This window comes from Salvia miltiorrhiza, unplaced genomic scaffold, assembly GCF_028751815.1.
Source record: "Salvia miltiorrhiza cultivar Shanhuang (shh) unplaced genomic scaffold, IMPLAD_Smil_shh fragScaff_scaffold_173, whole genome shotgun sequence".
In the NCBI taxonomy this organism is placed as follows: Eukaryota; Viridiplantae; Streptophyta; class Magnoliopsida; order Lamiales; family Lamiaceae; genus Salvia; species Salvia miltiorrhiza.
Genome location: NW_026651437.1, coordinates 124,431 through 146,110, shown reverse-complemented (window position 1 = coordinate 146,110; position 21,680 = coordinate 124,431). Strand labels below are relative to the sequence as shown.

The 21,680-nt window shown below is 38.2% G+C and overlaps 1 protein-coding gene across 5 annotated transcripts in view; it reads right to left on the bottom strand.

Annotated features, from left to right (window-relative positions):
* LOC131002647 (probable LRR receptor-like serine/threonine-protein kinase At3g47570) overlaps positions 1-21,680 on the bottom strand; it is a 37,476-nt gene that overhangs the window by 3,575 nt on the left and 12,221 nt on the right. The window contains exons 1-4 of one of the 5 annotated variants that reach the window (XM_057929116.1): positions 19,264-20,454; positions 19,048-19,188; positions 18,840-18,911; positions 18,703-18,774 (exon numbers count right to left, since the gene is read on the bottom strand). The exons of 2 other annotated variants lie outside the window; for them this stretch is intronic. In XM_057929116.1, coding sequence (XP_057785099.1) covers positions 18,703-18,774; positions 18,840-18,911; positions 19,048-19,188; positions 19,264-19,972 — 994 coding nt within the window. In that variant the 5' untranslated portion in view covers positions 19,973-20,454. Of the gene's footprint in view, positions 1-18,702; positions 18,775-18,839; positions 18,912-19,047; positions 19,189-19,263; positions 20,455-21,680 lie in introns of those variants that run through there. 2 more of the 5 variants (XM_057929118.1, XM_057929119.1) reach the window with 2 other exon arrangements.

Sequence of the window (21,680 nt, the reverse complement as noted above, 5' to 3'; positions counted from 1 at the left end):
ATTAATTTATCTATATATTAATGTCTCTCTAAATTAATAAATTTTTAGGTCCCAAAAATAATTATTTATAGAAATTTTACTGTATTTTTTAAGAAATCTAGCATTCATACTGAATTTTCAAGCACATACATATCAAGGTATGATAATATTTAGGGGTAATTGCCTGTAAATCCCTAACGTTTACACGGAATTGGTTTTTGCACCTATTTTTATTTTTCTTCTTTTAAATACCTAACCTTTAGTTTTTGTCTCAAATTTATCCGGTGATCGGATTTTTCTTACGCCGGCGCCGAAAATTACAAGGTGGCAGCCAGAATCGATGCAGTGGCAGCCGGAAAGTGACACCTAAGCAAATTTAGGACATGTGGAAAAAAAATAAAAAAAATAAATGATAAAGAAAACATTCACATCATCATCTTCTCCATTCTCCCACCTCCCAAACCCTAACTCCCCCCCCCCCCACCGGCGCCGCCTGCACCCGCCGCCCCCTCCTCCTCCCCAGACCCGTCAGCCCTTCCCTCCCAGGCTGTGGTAGTGCGCCTCTTTCTCTCTTCTCTACCCTCGCCATACCTATCATCCACCGCCTCTCTTCCAGCCTCCATCGTAAAATCCCAGCGTAACCCCAGCCCCGCCGATCTCTGCAAATTCGGCCACGCAACCCCAACCCCAGCCGACATCTTCTCCGGCTAACCCCTACACAATCGCACAGATCTGAAATCTAAGAAGACGCAGAAATTCGAAGGGAGGCGGCGCAAAGATTTGGGGTGGAGGGCTGACGGGCTCTGAGAAGGGGGAGGGGGCGGCGCCGAGGGTGGGGAGGGGGAGGGGGTGGCGAGCGCCGGACTGGTGGCAGCGGCGACGGCGGGTGGGGAGAGGGGAAGTTAGGGGTGGGGGAAGGGGAAAGGGCACTGGTTTCGATTTTTGTTTTCTTTTATTTGTTTTTGTTTTTTTTTTATGCCACATGTAAAAGAAAATGTCTAGGTGTCAATTCCGACTGCCACCTTGTCGATTCCGGCTGCCACCGTGGCATTTCCGACGCCGACGTTAGAAAAAATCGGTCACCGGACAAATTTGAGATAAAAACTAAAGGTTAGGTATTTAAAAGAAGAAAAATAAAAATAGGTGCAAAAACCAATTCCGTGTAAACGTTAGGGATTTACAGGCAATTACCCCTAATATTTATGTAAAATTTTAGTGTATGTCTGATATGTACCCTATTTATTTATATAATAGTGATATATTGTTATTTTCATATATCCAGTTAAGTAGTTAGATTATATTAGATATTTATCTTTTTCAAAATTCTAAAAAGACTTCTGGATATATATCAAATAGATTTTGGACAATGTAATGAAATTAATGAATATATTTTTATAGTATTTTAATATCTAATGAAGTAATATATTTTTTTTAATATACAATAATCAATCAATTACCCTTAAAATTAAGGGGTTATTACCGAAAACTACTCCAAGTTTGTCAATGTTCTGGTTTATATCAACACTTTTTTTGTCAAAAAACTACATGAATTTAAGATTAATTCTGAATCGTTCAATGACTAGCAATTTCGCCCAAAACCAATATGATGTGACAATAAGAAACTGTAAGCCGTGAGAATATTTTAATTGGATTTGGGCAAAATTGCTCTTTTTCACCCTATTATTGATATGCAGCTTTGCTTCACCCTATTATTGATATGCAGCTTTGCTTAAACCCCTTAATTAGCAGATTATTCATATTGGATTCGAGTGAAATTACAATTCGTGTGACTATTCAGAATCAATATTAAATTTATGTATTTTTTTGACCCAAAATAGGTTATAATATAAAAATAATAGCAAATGTAGGGTATTTTTCAGCAATAGCCCCTAAAATTAAATACTTCTTCGTCCACGAAAAATAATTCTATAAGGGGACTACACAAATTTTCATAAGAATAGTTGAGTATATTATGAGTAAAAAATAGAACTCATGTAAAAAATAGTGGTAATAATGATAAGTAATTGTATTGTGAGTAGATAATAGGGTCTACCATGTGATAGAAAGTTGTCAAAAATGAAAAGAGATTAATTTTTGTGGACGGAGAGAATATGTAATAAGGATATAATAGGCAATTTATATTTTGTGTCCGATACAATTTTTATATTAGTATAGATTTAATACCTGCATAATTTTATCTTATAAAGTTAATTACAAGATTAACATGACAAATTTTGAAGGAATTGGCCTTATTCTTGAAGAATTGGAAACCGACAGAATGGAGAGAATTAAAAGAGAGTTGGAGTTGGAGTTGGAGTTGGAGATGTCTATTTTATTACTCCCTCCGTCCACCAATTCAAGGCCTAGGGCAAGTGTAATTTACACTTGCCCTAGGCCTTGAATTGGTGGACGGAGGGAGTATTTCAATGTGAAAACAAATTAGAAGAATTAATTTGGTCTAGTTTTAAAATTTTAGAATTACGGTCTAGTTTGTTAGTTTTATCTAGCCCGGGCCCAATTGGTCCACTTAGATGGCTAGATTAGGTTTATACATATACTATGAAATTACTTGTCTCAGCGGGAGATCAAACGACACTTTTGCATAACAATCAAAATTTATTTTCTTTTTCTTCGTTCATTCTTCCATCGTCAATCAAAATTTATTCTTTCTTTGAATTTACTATAAGGCCATCTTTAAATTTATATATTTAATTATTAATTTATCAAAAGAAAATATTCTTTCTTTTTCTTAGTTCCTACTTTTGTTGTTTTACGCTAATTTTTTACTCAATCTCAAGCAAAATTTTATGTTTACTTTTATTATGAGTTCTAATTGATTTCTTTTACTTCAATAATAATTCAAAAAAAAATCTCCTTTAATTCTTTTTTTTTTTAACTAATCTCCTTTAATTCTTATGTAAGCATATGTGATTATGTGTGTTTATTATGGTTAATTGTTTCAATTATGTTAGATAATCACAAATATTTAGCAATTTGAAATTAGTTAGAAATGATTTGAATCAACCATACATAGTTGTTGTTAAGTTTGATTAATGGTAAATTATTTTATTTATTTTGAATCAAGTTTCCCAAAAATATAATATTGTTGACTCGTTAAATCCATAAAGCATCTCTTATTGTTATTAGTCGATTAAGAAAATAGTTAGTAAAGCATCTTCTTAATTATTGATTAAGTAAGAAGAGATTAGAAGCGTCCTCAACTGTTTTAACTAATTAAAGTCATATTAACATCAACGATCAAAATATCAAGTTAGAACGAAATTAATTGAAAGCTGGAACCTCTTAAAAACATTTGTTTTTCTTTCTCCGGTTACTTTGCTTCAAACAAAATTCATTATTTTTCTTATATTTATTATTTCCTCCGTCCTATTAGTAATGACCCATTTTTCTTTTTTGTATGTCCCATTAATAATGGCATTTCCATAAAAAGAAACTACTCTCTCACAAAAACTTGTGGGTCACATCACTATTTATCACTTTTAACATTTAATCATTATTCTTCTTAATTACAGTGCCCAAAAAGTAAGGAGATATACTTAGTGGGATGGAGAGAGTATTTAGTAGCATTTGCGCCGGTGTAATGCGAAAGAAATACTTTTATATTGAAATCAACTTGTTTAGAGACCAAATATAATTTGTTGAAACTTCCAACTCCAGCGGTAGTTTTAAGATCTCAAACAGGAGTACTAGGAAGTTCTTGCCAGCTTATATTAAAATAATGTATTTGAAAATCAAAAAATTAAAATAATGTATTTCAAATAACGTATTTGAAAATCAAAAAATTAAAAGTCCTACATCATGTGCCATAAAATTTTATCACGAAGTGCCATTTTGATAACATGATAGTGTCATTTAGTGTTAGTGTCATTTTGAGATAGTGTTATTTATATAGCATGATAGTGTCATTTATTAAACAAAATAATGTTAATGTCATTCCAAGATAATATTACTGTTAGTGTCATTTACACCTGATGTACGGTACACTCGAGTGTATAGGAGATCACCTCAAATTTTATATATATGTGTTTTAGAAATGCAACATTAATTATTAATGGAAGAGCATTAATTATGTGTGTGTTTTAGAGCAATTGACCAATTGATTATGTGTATTTTATAGGTATATTTTGAATGAACTAGCTAACAGAAACAAAGATACATTGTGTGTGTAATAAATGTCGTTACGTGAAATTAATGTTATTTTATTTTATAAAATTAAAAGATATAAATATAATATTTATTATATTTAATTATTTGAATGAGCAATTTGATTTATTTGATTCTACAATTAAATAAAACCTCTTTAAAATAGCACTAAATAAATTAATAAACTCTATAAATTGATAAATTTCTTCCGTCCCAACTTGAGTCAATTAAAAAAATCAACTATTTTAATAAGATAATAATTTTTTAAAGAACTCATTATAAATACATAGGCTTCGTTAATATTATAAATAATAATTATTAAATATTACAATTTGGAATATTATGGTAACTTGTTAAAATATTATTCAATTATCTTTAACTTGATCATCATTAAAATCTCCATAATATCAGCCACAATATGCATTTATTTAATTTAAATATGATCTCTTATTGTTTTTACACATTAATTATAACTTGATTTTAAAATTATAATTTTTGAAATTAATTAAACATTTATAAATTAATAAATTATTAATTTATCTATATATCAATGTCTTTCTAAATTAATAAAATTTTTAGGTCCCAAAAATAATTAATTTATAGAAATTTTACTGTATTTTTTGAGAAATCTAGCATTCATACTGAATTTTGAAGCACATACATATCAAGGTATGATAATATTTACGTATAATTTTAGTGTATGCCTGATATGTACCCTATGTTGGGAACCTTGTGGAATATCCTAACCCTTGTTTTGATGATACCAAAATTCATAGGACTTATTTGTAATAGACTAGAATCGTTTTGAACTCAAGTGTTAGAGTTCGTTTCTAGTTTAGTTGCGGTGTCGAAGACTGAAGACTGAAGACTGAAGACTGAAGAACGAAGACTGAAGACTGAAGACTACAGATACCAACTGAAGTATCAGTTGAAGAATAAGTTGAAGACTGATTATTTAATGCGCGCAATGAACTGATACTGTGGTTAGTCCATCAACTAAAGGACTATGGGATCGACGAAAAGGAAGTTCCTATCTATTGCGACAGCTCCAGTGCTATTGCAATCTCCCAGAATCCAGTTCATCACACCAGAGTAAAGCATATTGAGATTCGACATCACTTCATTCGTGATCATGTCGAAAAGAAGAATGTCTCTGTGGAATGGATTCCCACTGCTATTCAGAGAGCGGACCTGCTGACCAAGGCTCTTCCAGAAGAGAGGTTCAATGATCTTTGTGCAAAGATCGGCCTCATCAACCCTGAAGAGTGATGCTGTGTTTGAAGATCTTCTCAAACAGTCATACTGACTGGTGGTCAACCAACTGCTGCTTCTACGATCGCCGACGTGGAAAGCAATGAAGTCCGAATGCTCATCTGAAGAAGAAGTCATCCTGTTGAATCAACCAGGATCACGTGGTATCAACTGACTACTATGCTCAGTTGATCAGTAAGTATTTTAAATGCTTACCTTTCAAAATCAGTTATTTTCAGTTATGAGCTTTAAGTTTTTAGTTCAAAATCTTTTCTCTAACTGATCAGTTTCTTTTAAAAACTTTAACTGATTGTTGGAATTGTTGGAAAATGGAATATCCGAGAAGGACAAGATTTTTTTTTGAAGTGAAAATCTGTTTTGATTGAACTTGTCCTGATCTTTTTGCCAAAAATCCTTCCAACCTTTTTGCCTCTGCAATAAAATTTCTTGAAACGCTCATTGACATGACAGTATGTAATGATGCCTTTCAACTTTTTAGAAAACACAGTCCCTCGCAGTGACGGCGGACGCGAATTTTCTCTTCAATTGCATTTTAGGCACAGTTTTCGAAAAACCTTTCATCTTCTACATGGTTCAAATCTTGTCTATTTATACCATGCTGTCTTCACAAGTTTTTCTGCATCAACTAACAACTCTCCACAGCCTTCACTGTGAGAAAAATTTTCAATTGTTTCAAAAGTTGCAGAGAAAATTTGTTCCGACTAAAGGATGACGCTCATATTCTTGGTCTTCACCGGACCCTTCCACTGGATCTCAACGTCTCTCCGGCGTCAAAGTTTGCTCTACCCTCACTTGTATCCAGCGAAGCGAGCGTCTCCCATCCTCATGCCCGGTGCATTGGTTTGTAGTACCTGTCTGAAAAAGGACAGACTTCATCGCCTTCATCAAAAGGCCTCTCGCCTTTTGTGAAGCTTCAATGCGGAGCAACAACAATGAGCAGGAACTCATTGTCAACCGGCGCTATGTCAACAGTGAGACCCTCATAATCTCCACTGAATTGACAACCCCTCACCTCTCAAACCCTCTGCTTCTCTTCTTTTTCCTTGTCATCTGTTTCTTCTTCCTAACCTCCTTCTAAGCCTTCGCTTTCTTCATCCCCCATGACCCCAATATCTTCCTCCTGCGAACTTACATTCGCATGGTCTTCGCTTCCTTCTTAGGTTCATCCTTCTTTTTGATGTTGCCAAAAAGGGGGAAAGTTGCACAATCTTATGAACTTAAGTCGGTCAAGCAACATGATCATCCTTTCATCCGATGATCATGAGGAAGATTAACCAGAGGATAAGACCTCAATTCAACGAAACACAAGTGAGAGTGGAACAAGCTTAGGAACATGAAGACACGAAGACAGAAGACGAAGATCAAGAAGTTCAAGGCGCAACCAAGCAGACTGCTGAAGTCCATGGGTTTTCCATGATGTTTTTGTTTTTCTTTTTACTCCAATGTAAGTCTTGCTCTGTACCTCGACTGATGGCTTATCAGTCTTTATTAATGAAATGAACCTCTTATTGATCTCAACCTGAAGACAATGACTCTTTGTCCAGGCTCTGATTATGGTTTTTCTGTCTTCTTTTTAGTTCTGTTTTTAGAACTGTTTTCGTTCTTGCTCTAAGTACAAGTTGTTTAGGTTCTATTGTTAAGGGGGAACTGTTTTCACCCCTTGTTTAGAACTTGTACTGTGAGTTCAGTCTTTTTGTTGTCTAGAACTGCTGTGTGGTTTTGGTATCATCAAAAAGGGGGAAATTGTTGGGAACCTTGTGGAATATCCTAACCCTTGTTTTGATGATACCAAAATTCATAGGACTTATTTGTAATAGACTAGAATCGTTTTGAACTCAAGTGTTAGAGTTCGTTTCTAGTTTAGTTGCGGTGTCGAAGACTGAAGACTGCAGATACCAACTGAAGTATCGGTTGAAGAATAAGATGAAGACTGATTATTTAATGCGCGCAATGGACTGATACTAAAGTCAAGTATCAGTTGAACATTCCTCCTAGGACTGATCTTCCAACGTTCAGAGGAATCCACGTACGCACAAGTACAGCCGCATTAAATGCAGAGATCTCAATATCTTATCTCTGCAGAGGTCATTCCTATCTGGTGGTTACTTTTCAGAGATGTCATATCTCCTGTCCATCAAAGAGAGCCGTTTCCACACAGACAAGGAACCTCGAAGATTGAAGCCTCAGCCCAAATTCGAATTGCTCTCCAACGGAAGAAATCTTGAGGACGATTTACGCCAACGGATCTATTCAAGAGTTCTCCTACAAATAGCGCTCGAGGATCACTTCAATCTTCACCGATTCAACGACATAAACTGAAGCTCTGCCGAAATTGCTACTCAGCCTAAAGCTTAACCGCCCAAAGCTTGAATCGAAGAAGAGAATTCCAAAGCCAAAATCAGTCACTGCTGATTACATACATTCTCTTAGACCCTAGGCATATATCTGTTTACCCAGAAGTCAAAGGTCAAACTTGCTTCAAAGAACTTGTTCTTTGTAAGTCGTTTAAACCTCTCCCCCATAAGAGTGTTTGAGTGATTCGGAGTTCAGGAAGGTACTCTGAACTCTGAGTGAAAAGTCTGAGCACGAGGTGTGCTTAGCAGGGAAATCCTACGCGAGGTGTGTGGGTGCTGAAGAAGGGTTATCTTCAGTTCAGGAAAATCCTACGCGAGGTGTGTGGGTGCTGAAGAGGGGTTATCTTCAGTTTACGGTTGTGTGCACCAGGCAAGCACACGGGTACGGTTTGCAGTGCACCAGGAAAGCACTTGCGGAGTGGATTGTTGGTCTGATCAACCAGCCGTGGATGTAGGAAAGGGTTTTTCCGAACCACGTAAAAGTCTCTGTGTTATTTACAGCTTTCAGTTTTACATTCATACTTGTGCTATTTCATTTGATAAAACTGAACACTGACTAACAGCAAAGAGAAACCTTAATCCAACAACTTGCTCCACCGAGGCTATTGCGAAACTAAGTTTAATTTCCGCTGCGTATGATATCAATATGACTGAACTATCCTCTGATCGTAAGGAAGAGCGATATCATCTCTATCTTTGCAAACACGACTGAAGCCCTTATTTGAATCAGTTAAGTTCCAGTAACTTAACTGGTAACTCATTACTGAAGAGCTTTCAGTATCAGTCGTCAACCCTGTTGGTCAAAACTGATTTCAGTAAAACAGGAGTCTTTGTTTGCGTATAAAGTTTCGTTTTAATCTCTGACTGAGATCCCTCTGATTGAGGTCAGTAGATAGTCATAAAAATAGCCTATAGGTGTATTCCCCCCCATACACCTATTCGAGACCCCCCGGACCTAACACCTTATTTATTTATATAATAGTGATATTGTTATTTTCATATAGTATCTAGTTAAGTAGTTAGATTATATTAGATATTTATCTTTTTCGAAATTTTAAAAAGAGTTCTGAATATATATCAAATAGATTTTGGACAATGTAATGAAATTAATGAATATATTTTTTATATTATTTTAATATCTAATGAAGTAATATATTTTTTTAAATATACAATAATCAATGTACACAATTACCCTTAAAATTAAGGGGTTATTATCGAAAACTGCTCCTAGTTTGTCAATTTTCTGGTTTATATCAACACTTTTTTTGCCAGAAAATACATGAATTTAAGATTGATTCTGAATCGTTCAATGACTGGCAATTTCGCCCAAAACCAATATGATTGATTCTAAGTCGTGAGACTATTTTAATTGGATTTGGGCAAAATTGCCCTTTTTCACCCTATTATTGATGTGCAGCTTTGCTTGAACCCGTTAATTAGCGGACTATTCATATTGGATTCGGGTGAAATTGCAATTCGTGTGACTATTCAGAATCAATATTAAATTTATGTATTTTCTGACCCCAAAAAAGGTCATAATATAAAAATAATAGCAAATTTAGGGTATTTTTCGGCAATAGCCCCTAAAATTAAATACTTCTTCGTCCACGAAAAATAATTCTATAAGGGGATGACACATATTTTAATAAAAATAGTTGAGTATATTGTGAGTAAAAATAGAACTCACGTAAAAAATAGTGTTAATAATGATAATTAATTGTATTGTGAGTGGAGAACAAGGTCTACCATGTGAATATGATAGAAAGTTTTTAAAAATGAAAAGAGACTAATTTTTATGGACGGAGAGAGTATGTAATAAGGATATAATAGGCAATTTATATTTTGTGTCCGATACAATTTTTATATTAGTACAGATTTAATACCTGCATAATTTTATCTTATAAAGTTAATTACAAGATTAACATGACAAATTTTGAAGGAATTGGCCTTATTCTTGAAGAATTGGAAGCCGACAGAATGGAGAGAATTAAAAGAGAGTTGGAGTTGGAGTTGGCGTTGGAGATGTCTATTTTATTATTTCAATGTGAAAACAAATTAGAAGAATTAATTGTTACTAGACTTAATTTTTTAGAATTATGGTCTAGTTTGTTAGTTTTATCTAGCCAGGGCCCAATTGGTCCACTTAGATGGTTAGATTAGGTTTATACATATACTATGAAATTACTTGTCTTAAGAGGTAGATCAAACGACACTTTTGCATAACAATCAAAATTTATTTTCTTTTTCTTCGTTCATTCTTCCATCGTCAATCAAAATTTATTCTTTCTTTGAATTTACTATAAGGCCATCTTTAAATTTATGTATATTTAATTATTAATTTATCAAAAGAAAATATTCTTTCTTTTTCTTAGTTCCTACTTTTGTTGTTTTACGCTAATTTTTTACTCAATCTCAAGCAATATTTTATTTTTACTTTTATTATGAGTTCTAATCGATTTCTTTTACTTCGATAATAATTCAAAAAAAAAATCTCCTTTAATTCTTATGTAAGGATATGTGATTCTGTGTGTTTATTATGGTTAACTGCTTCAATTGATTTTATGTTTTTGTTTGGTTTTTTTGTTTTACGATCTCCTTTCGAGTTTCGTGCCCGTAGGCTGCGTCTTTGTGCATTCAGGGGTTATTTTTCTCTCTCTCTTCTTTTTTTATAATAAACCTCAATTTAATAAATCGCAAATATTTAGCAATTTGAAATTAATTAGAAATGATTGAATCGACCATACATAGTCGTTGCTAAGTTTGATTAATGGCAAATTAGTTTATTTATTTTGAATCAAGTTTCTCTAAAATATAATATTGTTAACTCATTAAACCTATAAAGCATCTCTTATTGTTATTAGTCAATTACGAAAATAGTTAATAAAGCCTCTTCTTAGTTATCGATTAAGTAAGGAGAGATTAGAAGCGTCTTCAAATGTTTTAACTAATTTGTTTTGCACGAATTAAAGTCATATTAGCATCAAGGATCGAAATATCAAGTTAGAACGAAATTAATTGAAAGTTAGAACCTCTTAAAAACATTTGTTCTTCTTTCTTCGGTTACTTTGCTTCAAACAAAATTCAATATTTTTCTTATATTTATCGCTCCCTTCGTCCCATTAGTAATGACCACGATCACGAATTCATGTTTTTCATGAACAGCGCCTAGATCTCCACAGCGCCTCTCCACAGCGCCTCGCCGTTTCCGCCGAGCCCCCGCGCCGCTGCCCGCCGCGCGCCGCCCTGCTGCCTGCGTCGCTGCCTGTGCCTCCCCGGATCCGCGCCTCTGCTGCCAGCGCCGGATTCGTTCACTACCAGCGCCGGATCCATCCGCCACCCGCGACCAGTCGTCGCCGGTTTCAGCGCAGACGCCCGGGACGCACCGATCAGCCTCATCCGTCAGCAGCGCTGCAAGTTTGTAGCAGACGTCTTCTCCAGCTACATCAGTCCGGCAGCAGCAGTGCGATTCTTCAACACCTAGATCTCCACAGCGCCTCGCCGTTTCCGCCGAGCCCCCGCGCCGCTGCCCGCCGCGCGCCGCCCTGCTGCCTGCGCCGCTGCCTGTGCCTCCCCGGATCCGCGCCTCTGCTGCCAGCGTCGGATTCGTCCACTACCAGCGCCGGATCCATCCGCCACCCGCGACCAGTCGCCGCCGGTTTCAGCGCAGACGCCCGGGACGCACCGATCAGCCTCCTCCGTCAGCAGTGCTGCAAGTTTGTAGCAGACGTCTTCTCCAGCTACATCAGTCCGGCAGCAGCAGTGCGATTCTTCAGCCTTCACAGCAGCAGCCAGCAGATTCGCAGCCCTGAGGTCTCTGCCGGCCCACCTTCACTCACAGATCCGCCGCCCAGAAGCCCATTCCGGCCACGCCCAACGCACCGTGCCACTCACCCACGACCAGTCGCCACTGCTGTCACGCCGCTTTGTCCCAACCGAACGGGCAGTCAGTCCTACCTCTTTTAAAGCTAAGTTCTACTACCTTATCTCGGGTGATGTTCAGTTGATATGGAGGCGAACTGAATTGAGCAATTGAGACAGCAAATTACCTTGAATGTTTTCAAGCAGATGGGTTGTTGTTGGGGTTGAATGTATTGTAGAATAACTGAAATGAATTGAAGGTGCCATGTTGAAACGAAATGGAGGAGATTTGAACTGAAATTAGCAAAGTTAAGGACAGAGCTTACCTTGCAGTTGTTTTGTTTGATTGATGTATTGTTCGTTGTAGTTCATTAATTCCTAAAACCGGTGATTTTCTCTATAATGGAGCCTAGAGAGAGGGAGAAAGAATGGAGAGAGGTGAGAAAAAGAGGGATTGATCCCAAACATGTCCAGAGAAAACCAGCAAGAAGCTGGAACCGGAATACTTTGAATGGGAGGAGAGATTGGAGTTCGAATGAACGTGAAGGCACTACAACCTTTTTCTTTAACAACATCCCAGAGGATTGCAGCCTAGATTTTCTAAGACGTAAGTTCGAGACGGTTGCGAAGACGGTGGATGTATACTGCCCAAGGAAGAGAGATCTTCGGGGAAGACCGTTCGGTTTTGTTCGATTTCAGAAGGTGGAGAGGTCTGAGACTTTACTAGAGGACCTCAACAAACTCTGGATTGACAGTTATAAGGTTAGAGTTTATAAGCCTAAATTCGAAAGGGATGTTGAGAAGAGAAGGAATGAGCAGAATAGCGTCAAAGAAAAAAAGTTGAAACAGATCCAGCCATGCACCATGAAGGTGTATAACAGGCACGCAGGTGTCTCGTTTAAGGAAGCTCTTACAGGTGCTAAAGATGATAAAGAACTTGATGACGAGACCTTTCAGTTCCAGACGACAGAAGAAGACTTGGTTTGGCTTAATGGGGCTTTTACAGGTTACATTAAATCTGAGTTTCTCTGGGAAGAAGTTCAAGAGGAAATAAATAGTGAATGCGCAGGTTGTTTAAAGTTGAAATCCCTCGGTGGCAACATGGTCCTAATCCAAAGCAGCAATGAGCAGACGATCGAGGAAAATCTCAATAAGCTCAACGAATGGAGAGACTTCTGGTTGCAGTGGTGGAGGCCTTGGAAATCTGTGGATATCAACTATCAAAGAGTTGTCTGGACTAAATGGACCGGAGTTCCGATACATGTTTGGAATTCCCGTTTCTTCAGTACGGCAAGCGCGAGGTTCGGGTTGCTTCTGAAAATTGAAGAAAAAACAAGAACGAAAGAGAGGCTGGACGTGGCTTTTATACAGATGTCTACTGGGTTCAACTCTATTGGAAACATCCTCAAATGTAAAATTGATGGTGCTTCGTTCCAAATCCGGGTGGAAGAAATGCCCGATAATTTCGTTTCACCGGAGGAGGAGGAGAGGTCTTTGGACGAAGATGCTGACTCAGAATGTTCTTTACAAGATATCTCACAGTCTCCGGCGAAGGCTTCCATCGTCGAGTCAGAAACAGAGGACGGTGAAGGAAACGAGTCGGTTACTCAAAAAAACGGCGTCTCGGAACTTGAGACGAAGGTGGTGGAAACTAATGGCCCGTTCCCACATTACTCTGGCAAAGATAAAGTGAGCCAAGTCCAGATGGTTTCCTTCAAAGGGACTGATAAATCGTCTTCAAATGAGCCAGAGAGTAGAGATACAGAGATCAGCGAAGGGAGTAGAAACGAGAAAGAGAAGGAATTTCAAAATGAACTTGAGGGGGAGGAGTGCGATCCCTCGAGGGTACCAGATTCTCTCACTGAGGGGGTTGTTTATAAGAAAGGAACGGCGAACAGAAGAGGAGGAGGTTCGAGGAAGAAAAATAATAAATCAAAAGCCGCCGAAAATCAGCATCAAGTTTGGGGCAATTTCATTGCTGATATTGAATCAGAGGGTGAGATGGGCAAGAATGGAAGCGGCTCGCGATCTACTGAGGCGGATTGGGAGAATTCGGACATAGATGAAGACACAAGAACATGGCTCTTTGCCAAGAAATTGGGTTTGTCGAGCAATCACCAAGACGCGGTCATGATCGACCAATTGAAGGAGCAAAGAGCGAAGGCAGGAGATCCGAAGGTCGTGGGTGATATTGAAACAGGTTTTTAATGAATATTTTATCTTACAACATTAGAGGCTTGGGGAGTTCCATTAAACAGAGTGATATCGGAGAATTGGTTAGGAAAAATGCTTTAGATTTTTGTTTTGTTCAGGAAACCAAAATGGAAATTTTTTGTTCCCCAATGTGTGATAAGTGGTGGGGGATGAGTAATTTTGATTGGGCTGTGAGGGAGTCAGAAGGCAGATCGGGTGGAATACTATCGGTCTGGAACAAGGATAAGTTTGTGGCAACTAGTAAATGGAATGTGATGGGGGCTGTTATTGTTAATGGGATTTGGCTACAAGGAGGCCTGCATTGTTGTTTTGTTAATGTGTATGCGCCCATGGGAACCACCGAAAAGGAATCTTTGTGGGATACATTACAGCTCATTGCTCTTCAAAACAAAGACTCGTGCCTGTGTTTTCTTGGCGACTTCAACGCAGTGCGTGATTCGGGAGAAAGGGTGGGGAAAGGTGCTGTCTTTAATCAAGCAGATGCAAGGTCTTTTGACGCTTTTATTAGGCAAAGTAATCTGCTGGAAATCAGAACACAGGGAAGAAAGTTTACGTGGTATCAACCTGGTGGAGGATGCAAGAGCAAACTAGACAGATTTATGGTCAACGAGAAATGGATGCAGGAATGGCCGGACACAGTCGGAAGGGGGCTTCAGAGATCAGTGTCGGACCATTGTCCGATCTTCCTGACTACAAAAACCAAGAACTGGGGACCCAAACCTTTTAGGTTCCTTAATTCTTGGCTCTCCCACCCAGATTTTTGCGCGTTGGTAAGGAAATCTTGGGATGAAGCTAAGATTGAAGGATGGAGTTGCTTTGTGTTCAAAGAGAAATTGAAATTGGTGAAGAGTGCGTTGAAAGAGTGGAATATGAGGATTTATGGCAATATTGAGCACGGCTTGACAGATCTTAAGGATGAACTTCAGGAGCTGGACATTTTTGATGACACCTTTGGTCTTGAGGAGAGTGACACAATCAGGAGAAATGAATTACGAGCAAAGATTTTCCTTAAATCCAAAGAAAAATGTAGTCTTCTCCAACAAAAGGCGAAAATCAAATGGGTCAAGGAGGGCGATCTGAATACTAGTTTTTATCACAAAGCAATTGTTGGGAGAAGAAAGAAGAATGAAATTGCAGGGCTTGATGTTGGGGGTTGCTGGATCGAGGATCCAAAGATCATTAAGGAGAACGTCAAAACGTTCTTCGAGAATCACTTCAAGAAGACGCCGCGCGTCCTACCTATGATACCGGGAGATTTCACTGCTCGGAAAATTTCTGCAGCAAATAATGCGGAGCTGATCAAACCTTTTTCAGAATCAGAAATTAAAGAGGCCATTTGGAGCTGTGACGGTGACAAGAGCCCGGGACCGGATGGCTTTAACCTCAAGTTCTGGAAAGCGTCATGGGAGATTATCAAGAAAGATTTTTTAAAGGTGATGACTGAATTTCACTCCAATGGCAAAATCCCTCGGGGATGTAACTCTTCATTCATCGTTCTCATTCCTAAAAAAGAAGGAGCTTGCTCACTTGAGGAGTTTAGGCCTATTTCACTTATTTGTAGCCTCTACAAAGTCATTGCGAAGGTTTTGGCGAATAGGATGAAACAGGTCATGGATTCAGTTATTTCGGATAATCAGAGTGCCTTCATTGGCGGCCGTTACATCCTAGATGGAGTGATGGTTCTAAATGAAGCAATCGCGGAGGCTTCTAAGAAGAGAAAGGGGAGGATTATCTTCAAGGTGGATTTCGCGAAAGCCTATGACTCCGTTGAGTGGGATTTCTTGGATTTAATGCTTGAAAGAATGGATTTTGAGCCATTATGGAGAAAATGGATCCGAGGTTGTATCTCCTCGGCGACGACGAATATTTTGGTAAATGGATCACCATCTGGTGAGGTGTGTTTAGAAAGAGGATTACGGCAGGGGGATCCGCTTTCCCCGTTTCTCTTTCTTGTTGCAGCGGAGGGGCTCCACTCTTTGATTACTAGAGCTGTTGAGAAGGAGCTGATTAAGCCGGTAAAGGTAGGAAATGATGACATTTCAATTCCGCATCTCCAATACGCCGATGACACGGTCTTCTTGATGGAGGATGATGAAAGAAATGCAGTGGCAGTTAAAATGATTCTCAGAGTGTTCCAGCTACTATCAGGGCTTGCCGTCAATTTCAAAAAATGCTGTCTCTTCGGAGTTGGGGTCGAGGAGGATACGATCGAGAGGATGGCGGCTGTTTTGGGCTGTGAGGTGGGCTCCTTACCTTTCAATTACCTCGGTATTAAAGTGGGCAGCAAGGGTAAAAAGGTTGCTGATTGGAAATACTTGGTTGAGAAGGTGAGAAAGAAAATCGATTCGTGGAAAAATGGAAAGTTCTCTCTCGCGGGCCGTGTGACCTTGGTGAAGGTTGTGCTTCAATCCATACCGATTTATCAGCTCTCTTTTACCTGTTTACCAAAATCAATTGTGAGTTCTCTAAATGCTTTACTTGGTAATTTTCTGTGGGGAGGGGGTGCTAGTAAAAGTGCGATTGCTTGGGTGAAGTGGAAGGTGCTTTGTGCTTCAAAAGATGAAGGAGGCTTGGGGCTTAAAAATATTGAGTGGTTTAATCAGGCACTAGTCGTTAAATGGTTGTGGCGGTACCTTACTTGAAGGGACATGCTTTGGGCAAAAATTGTTAGGTCCATTTATGGTGAGGTTGAGTGGGGAGAGACAGGTATGGAAAACGCGGGGAAAGGTAGATTTAGAGATGGGTGGTGGCCGAAGATCGTTTCTGCGGCGGGAGGGGCGAGCAATTTTTGGTTTGTTCAAAACTTGAAGCCAAAGGTGGGGGATGGGAAGACCTTTAAATTCTGGACTCAGTGGTGGGTTGGTCAAAAGCCGTTGAAGTTTACTTTTCCTAGACTTTTTCAGTTGAGTGCGAATAAAGAAGCTGCAATCTGTGAAGTTGGGGAATGGACTGATACTGGATGGTGTTGGGATTTAAGGTGGAGAAGAGAGCTGTTTGAGAGAGAGAGGGAAGGAGTTTCGGAGCTGCTTAGCCTTGTTTCTGGTACAAATCTGTGTGCAGGTAACAAGGACGGATGGACATGGAATGGCGACACTGGGAGAGGCTTTACAACCAAGTCCGCTTATGAAGCTATTAAAGATCAAGCAAACGAGACTACGGAGGCGGTGGAGGAAACTGATACGAGTACGAAGGTGTGGAAGATCCCTATTCCAAACAAAGTCAAGCTTACCGCATGGAGAATTTTGAAGAACAGAATTCCGACGTGTGACAACCTCTTGAGAAGAAATGTGATGTTGTGTGAAGTCGAGGTGGGATGTAACGCCTGTTTTCATCGGCAGGAATCCACGAACCACGTGTTGATCCACTGTCCAAAGACCTCAAAGGTATGGGAAGCAATCTTTCAATGGCTCGGTGTTAGCATGGCGCAGCCATATGACGTGCACTCGCACTTCCAGTTCTTTACTAGTTTGAGTGGCCGGAAAAGAAATAAGAAGCTCTTGATGGCTCTTTGGTGTTGTACTACTTGGCTTATGTGGAAAATGCGGAATGAGAGTAGATTTGAGAACAAAAGATGGGAGAGTGCAAACTTGTTTGGAGAAATCAAAGCTAGAGTGTGGAGTTGGGGTAGAATTTTTGGTTTTGTTAATGATGGAGTTGGGTTTCATAGGTGGATGTCGAATGATGAATCCCCGATGATTTTGTAATCTTCTTGGTACTACTGGTGCCTTATCGTTCTATAATATTTACTTTCCTTATCAAAAAAAAAAAAAAAGTAATGACCACTTTTTCTTTTTTGTCTGTCCTATTAATAATGGTCTTTCCATACAAGGAAACTACTCTCTCACAAAAAACTTTGGGCCACATCACTATCTATCACTTTTATCATTTAATCAATATTCTTCTTAATTACCGTGTCCAAAAGTAGGGAGTCATACTTAATGGGACGAATGGAGTATTTACTAGCATTTGCGCCCGTGTAATACGAAAGAAATATTTTTATATTGAAATCAACTTAATTATCTTTTATAAAATTATAAATAATAAAAAATAGTATAATTTTAACTTAATATAGGAAGAAAATTCACAACAATAAAAATTTATATTATAACAACGTAAAAAATTACAAAAATAAAATACGTTAAAAGAAAAAAGATTACAAAATATTAAAAACTAAATTTATTAAAAAAAAAGAAGAGGAGAGATGAGAGAAAATTTTATTAAGTTTTAATATTAAATAATTAATAGTATAATTTTTTTATTTTGAATCAAATTAAAGGTCTTGTCATGATCTTTAATTTAATATGTACATTAAATATTTTATAATTAGTCGAATTTCCCAATTTTAAAAAAAGAAATAGAATAGAAAAATAAGAATAAGAGAAGAAGAGAGATTTGGCTGTGGCGGCGGCGGACGTGGAGGAGGGGTGGGCGGCAGGTGGTGGCAGCCGGCAGGGTGGGCGGCGTGGCTGAGCGCAGTAGCCATTGAAGCCATTCGAGGTGCTGTAGATTCTGAAAATCGATTTCCGAGTGGGGTGGAACGAAGGAAAGGTGGGAGAGAGAGTGGGGTGATCTGTATACTCTTTATTTTTAATTTTCTAAAAAATTCTATGCGGCAACAAAATGGCATCGTTTATGGCCACATCATTTTAAATTTTGGTTTAGGGATAATCTAATTTTGTGGAAATTTTCAAAAGATTGAAACTTTATGTATTCTAATTCAAATTTTATAAGTTATGTGCAAAATTAGAGTTCGGTTAAAGTTGATGTATTTAGGAATAATGAACTTAATCCGCTTCAAAAAAAAATTTATAATTAATGTCGCGGAGATATACAAAACATATATAAAAGTTGATAGACATACCTGCCAAATTATTAGAATCAATACGCAAATTTTTCAGCAGAGTAAGGTTCCCAATTTGCTTTGGTACGTGACCTGGTTGCACAACGATATTAGCAAATTCAGATGATTTTTATAATTTAGTCAACGTGTTAAAATACCTGTCAAGCTGTTGTTCTGAAGTGCTAGATACTTCAAGGACGTAAGATGTCCAATTTCTTTTGGTATGCCACCTATATATAAATTCAATAATGTAACACACTTAACCAAAACAATTCTTCCAAAATACTATATGCTTACACTTATTTATAGAAACACCGTGGAAGAAATATTTTAAGATATACGCAATCTCAAGTAGTTAACAGTTACCTGTCAATTTGTTGAAGTCAAGATACAAAAGTTGAAGCTTGGTTACACCTTTGAAAAGTGGGATACTTCCGGAAAGACTGTTGCCGCCGAGGTACACAAATTCCAGAGAAGAAATGTTGAAGATAGAAGAAGGAACTTCTCCTGCTCAGTTAGTAAAAAATTAATGAATATTCTAAATTAAACATATATAGAATTCCAAGTAAGAAGAGATGATACCTTCCACATGGATTGATGCCAAGCCTAAAGATGTAAGTTTGGTCAAATTCCCAATTTCAGTTGGTATGTTACCATTGAATTGGTTGTCGGACAAGCTCAGCTTCTCCATCTCTCTGCACTTGTATATACTCTTCGGAATTTTTCCATTAATTTGATTCATTCTGAGAGATAATCGCTTGAGTTTGGGAGTGTTACTGCATATATCACTTGGGAGTTGGCCAGTTAGCTCATTAGACGTGAGGTCAATCTCTACCAACACAGACATGTTGGTGAAGACGCCACTCGGTAGACTACCACTGAGCTGATTACTCGCTAAGTTCAAAGTGTGCAGCCTTCGGATATTGGACAGCTCAGAGGGTATGGAGCCTGTGAAATTGTTGGAGCTCATGTCCAGAGATCGAAGGAACGTTAAGTTTCCGAGATGTGGAGAGAGAGTTCCTTGGAGGCCAAAGCCGGAGAGATTGAGGGCCGTGACCCTTTGGTGGTCGAGGCTGCAGGAGACGCCGGTCCAGCTACAGATGGGAGCATTAGTGGACCAGTTGCTGATCAGGATGGAATTGGGGTGCGAAGTGATGGCATTTTTGAAGGCGAGTAGTGCATCTTGATCAGTGGTTGAATTGGAAAATGGTAAGGAGGAGGCGATCAGTGTAATGCTGTTTAATGTCAAGAGCATGAGAGCAAGGGAGAAGAAAAAGGAGAAGGCCTCCATTAGTTGCTTCAATCTTGTGAAAGCTCAGACGATGAAGATTAAGATGAAGACGAAGAAGATCAATCAATTCTTAAAGTTGTTTAGTGGAAACGGAAAAAGAAAAAGCCATCCACTTTTTCCTAAAGTACCTTTGTGTGGATTGGCTTCTCCACATATCTTAATCTTTAGTTGCTTCAATCTTTTGAAAGCTCAGAAGATGAAGATTAAGATGAAGACGACGACCAAGACGAAGACGAAGACGAAGAAGATCAATCAATTCTCAAAGTTGTTTAGTGGAAACGGAAAAAGAAAAAGGCATCCACTTTTTTCTAAAGTACCTTTGTGTGGATTGGCTCCTCCACACATGTTAATCTTTAACAAACTACTATAGCTGATTATATCTTTGTTGTGTCCTACTTTATCATAGTCTCAGTAGGTCTATTTTGCTTCTTTATTATTTACTACAGGTTACCTACATATTATACACAAGAATATTATGTGTTTACAATCCGAGATTCGTTCCTGAACAGATGCTCAATGGCTCTAGCTAGTATCCATTATTCAAGAATTGTCTCCTTTCACAGCATCTTTGGGAGTTGGGTTCCTCCTGGGAAATATATAATTGGTCATCATCCCGAACCAATAAAAGAGAAACAATGATCAGGGTACATGTTAGGGATAATACACTATTTTAGCCAAATGTTGGTAGGATGGAATGAAAGTAGGAATAGAATGAAGATGAAAATGACATGAAAAAATTTAGGTGATTTCTTTGCTTGGTATGCATAAGGAATACCAAGGGAATGGAATCGTGATTCCTTGTTTGATTCTATTTCTATGATTGGTAGCTAGAAATAAAGTTTATGGACAACACCAAGTTTAGGCTCAATAAATAGGTGTGGTGTCAATTTTATTCGTAGACCAATTTTCGGCACCAAAAAATACAATTGGCAGCCGGAGATGATACATGGAATCCCACATGGACAAAACGATGCCATTTTGAATCCAAAGGAAAAAAAAAATGAATTTCAACCTTATCAGAACTACGGAATTTCATTGGTTTTCTTATCGAAAATCCTATCATCGTGAGACCCAAGCAATGCCATCTTTATGAAAAAAAAAAAAAAAAATACTAGTAGACAAGGCTTCATGCAAAAAATAAGATATACTGGTTTTAGATTGTTGATCTGCTACATTGCAACCAAAAAGAAAGTAGCTCGCTGCAGCACGAAGTCTGATCATATTAGAAGAACACATAGGCATATACCAAGACCCCATATTCAGATGACAATTTTGTCTTCAGATGAATTATCACATAAGCATAGACTACCAGCCAAAGCCGACAAGTTAATATATATGTAAAATATCACAGTACCTATTATCATACATTGATCCACCATGTATTATTATTAAGCTCTAGAAATCAAACAAGAGTCTCAGCCTGCTCATCTCGTCCCCGATTTTGTTGTTGGTCGTGCTGCATTTCCTCCACTGCTTCTCATCTTTATCCTGTAAAATCCGTACAGCCACTCCACCAACCATTTAGGCCTTCCGTACCCAAGACTGAAACAACCCACGGTAGTACTGAATACGAAACCAGATCCATACCCGGAAACAACAGCCTGCCAACTGAATCCCGCAAGAATATTATCATCATCACTACCTTCTTGCGGCGTCACTGGAGGCCAAGGCTCTTCACATTTTCGTGTTAATGGAATTCCGCATAATC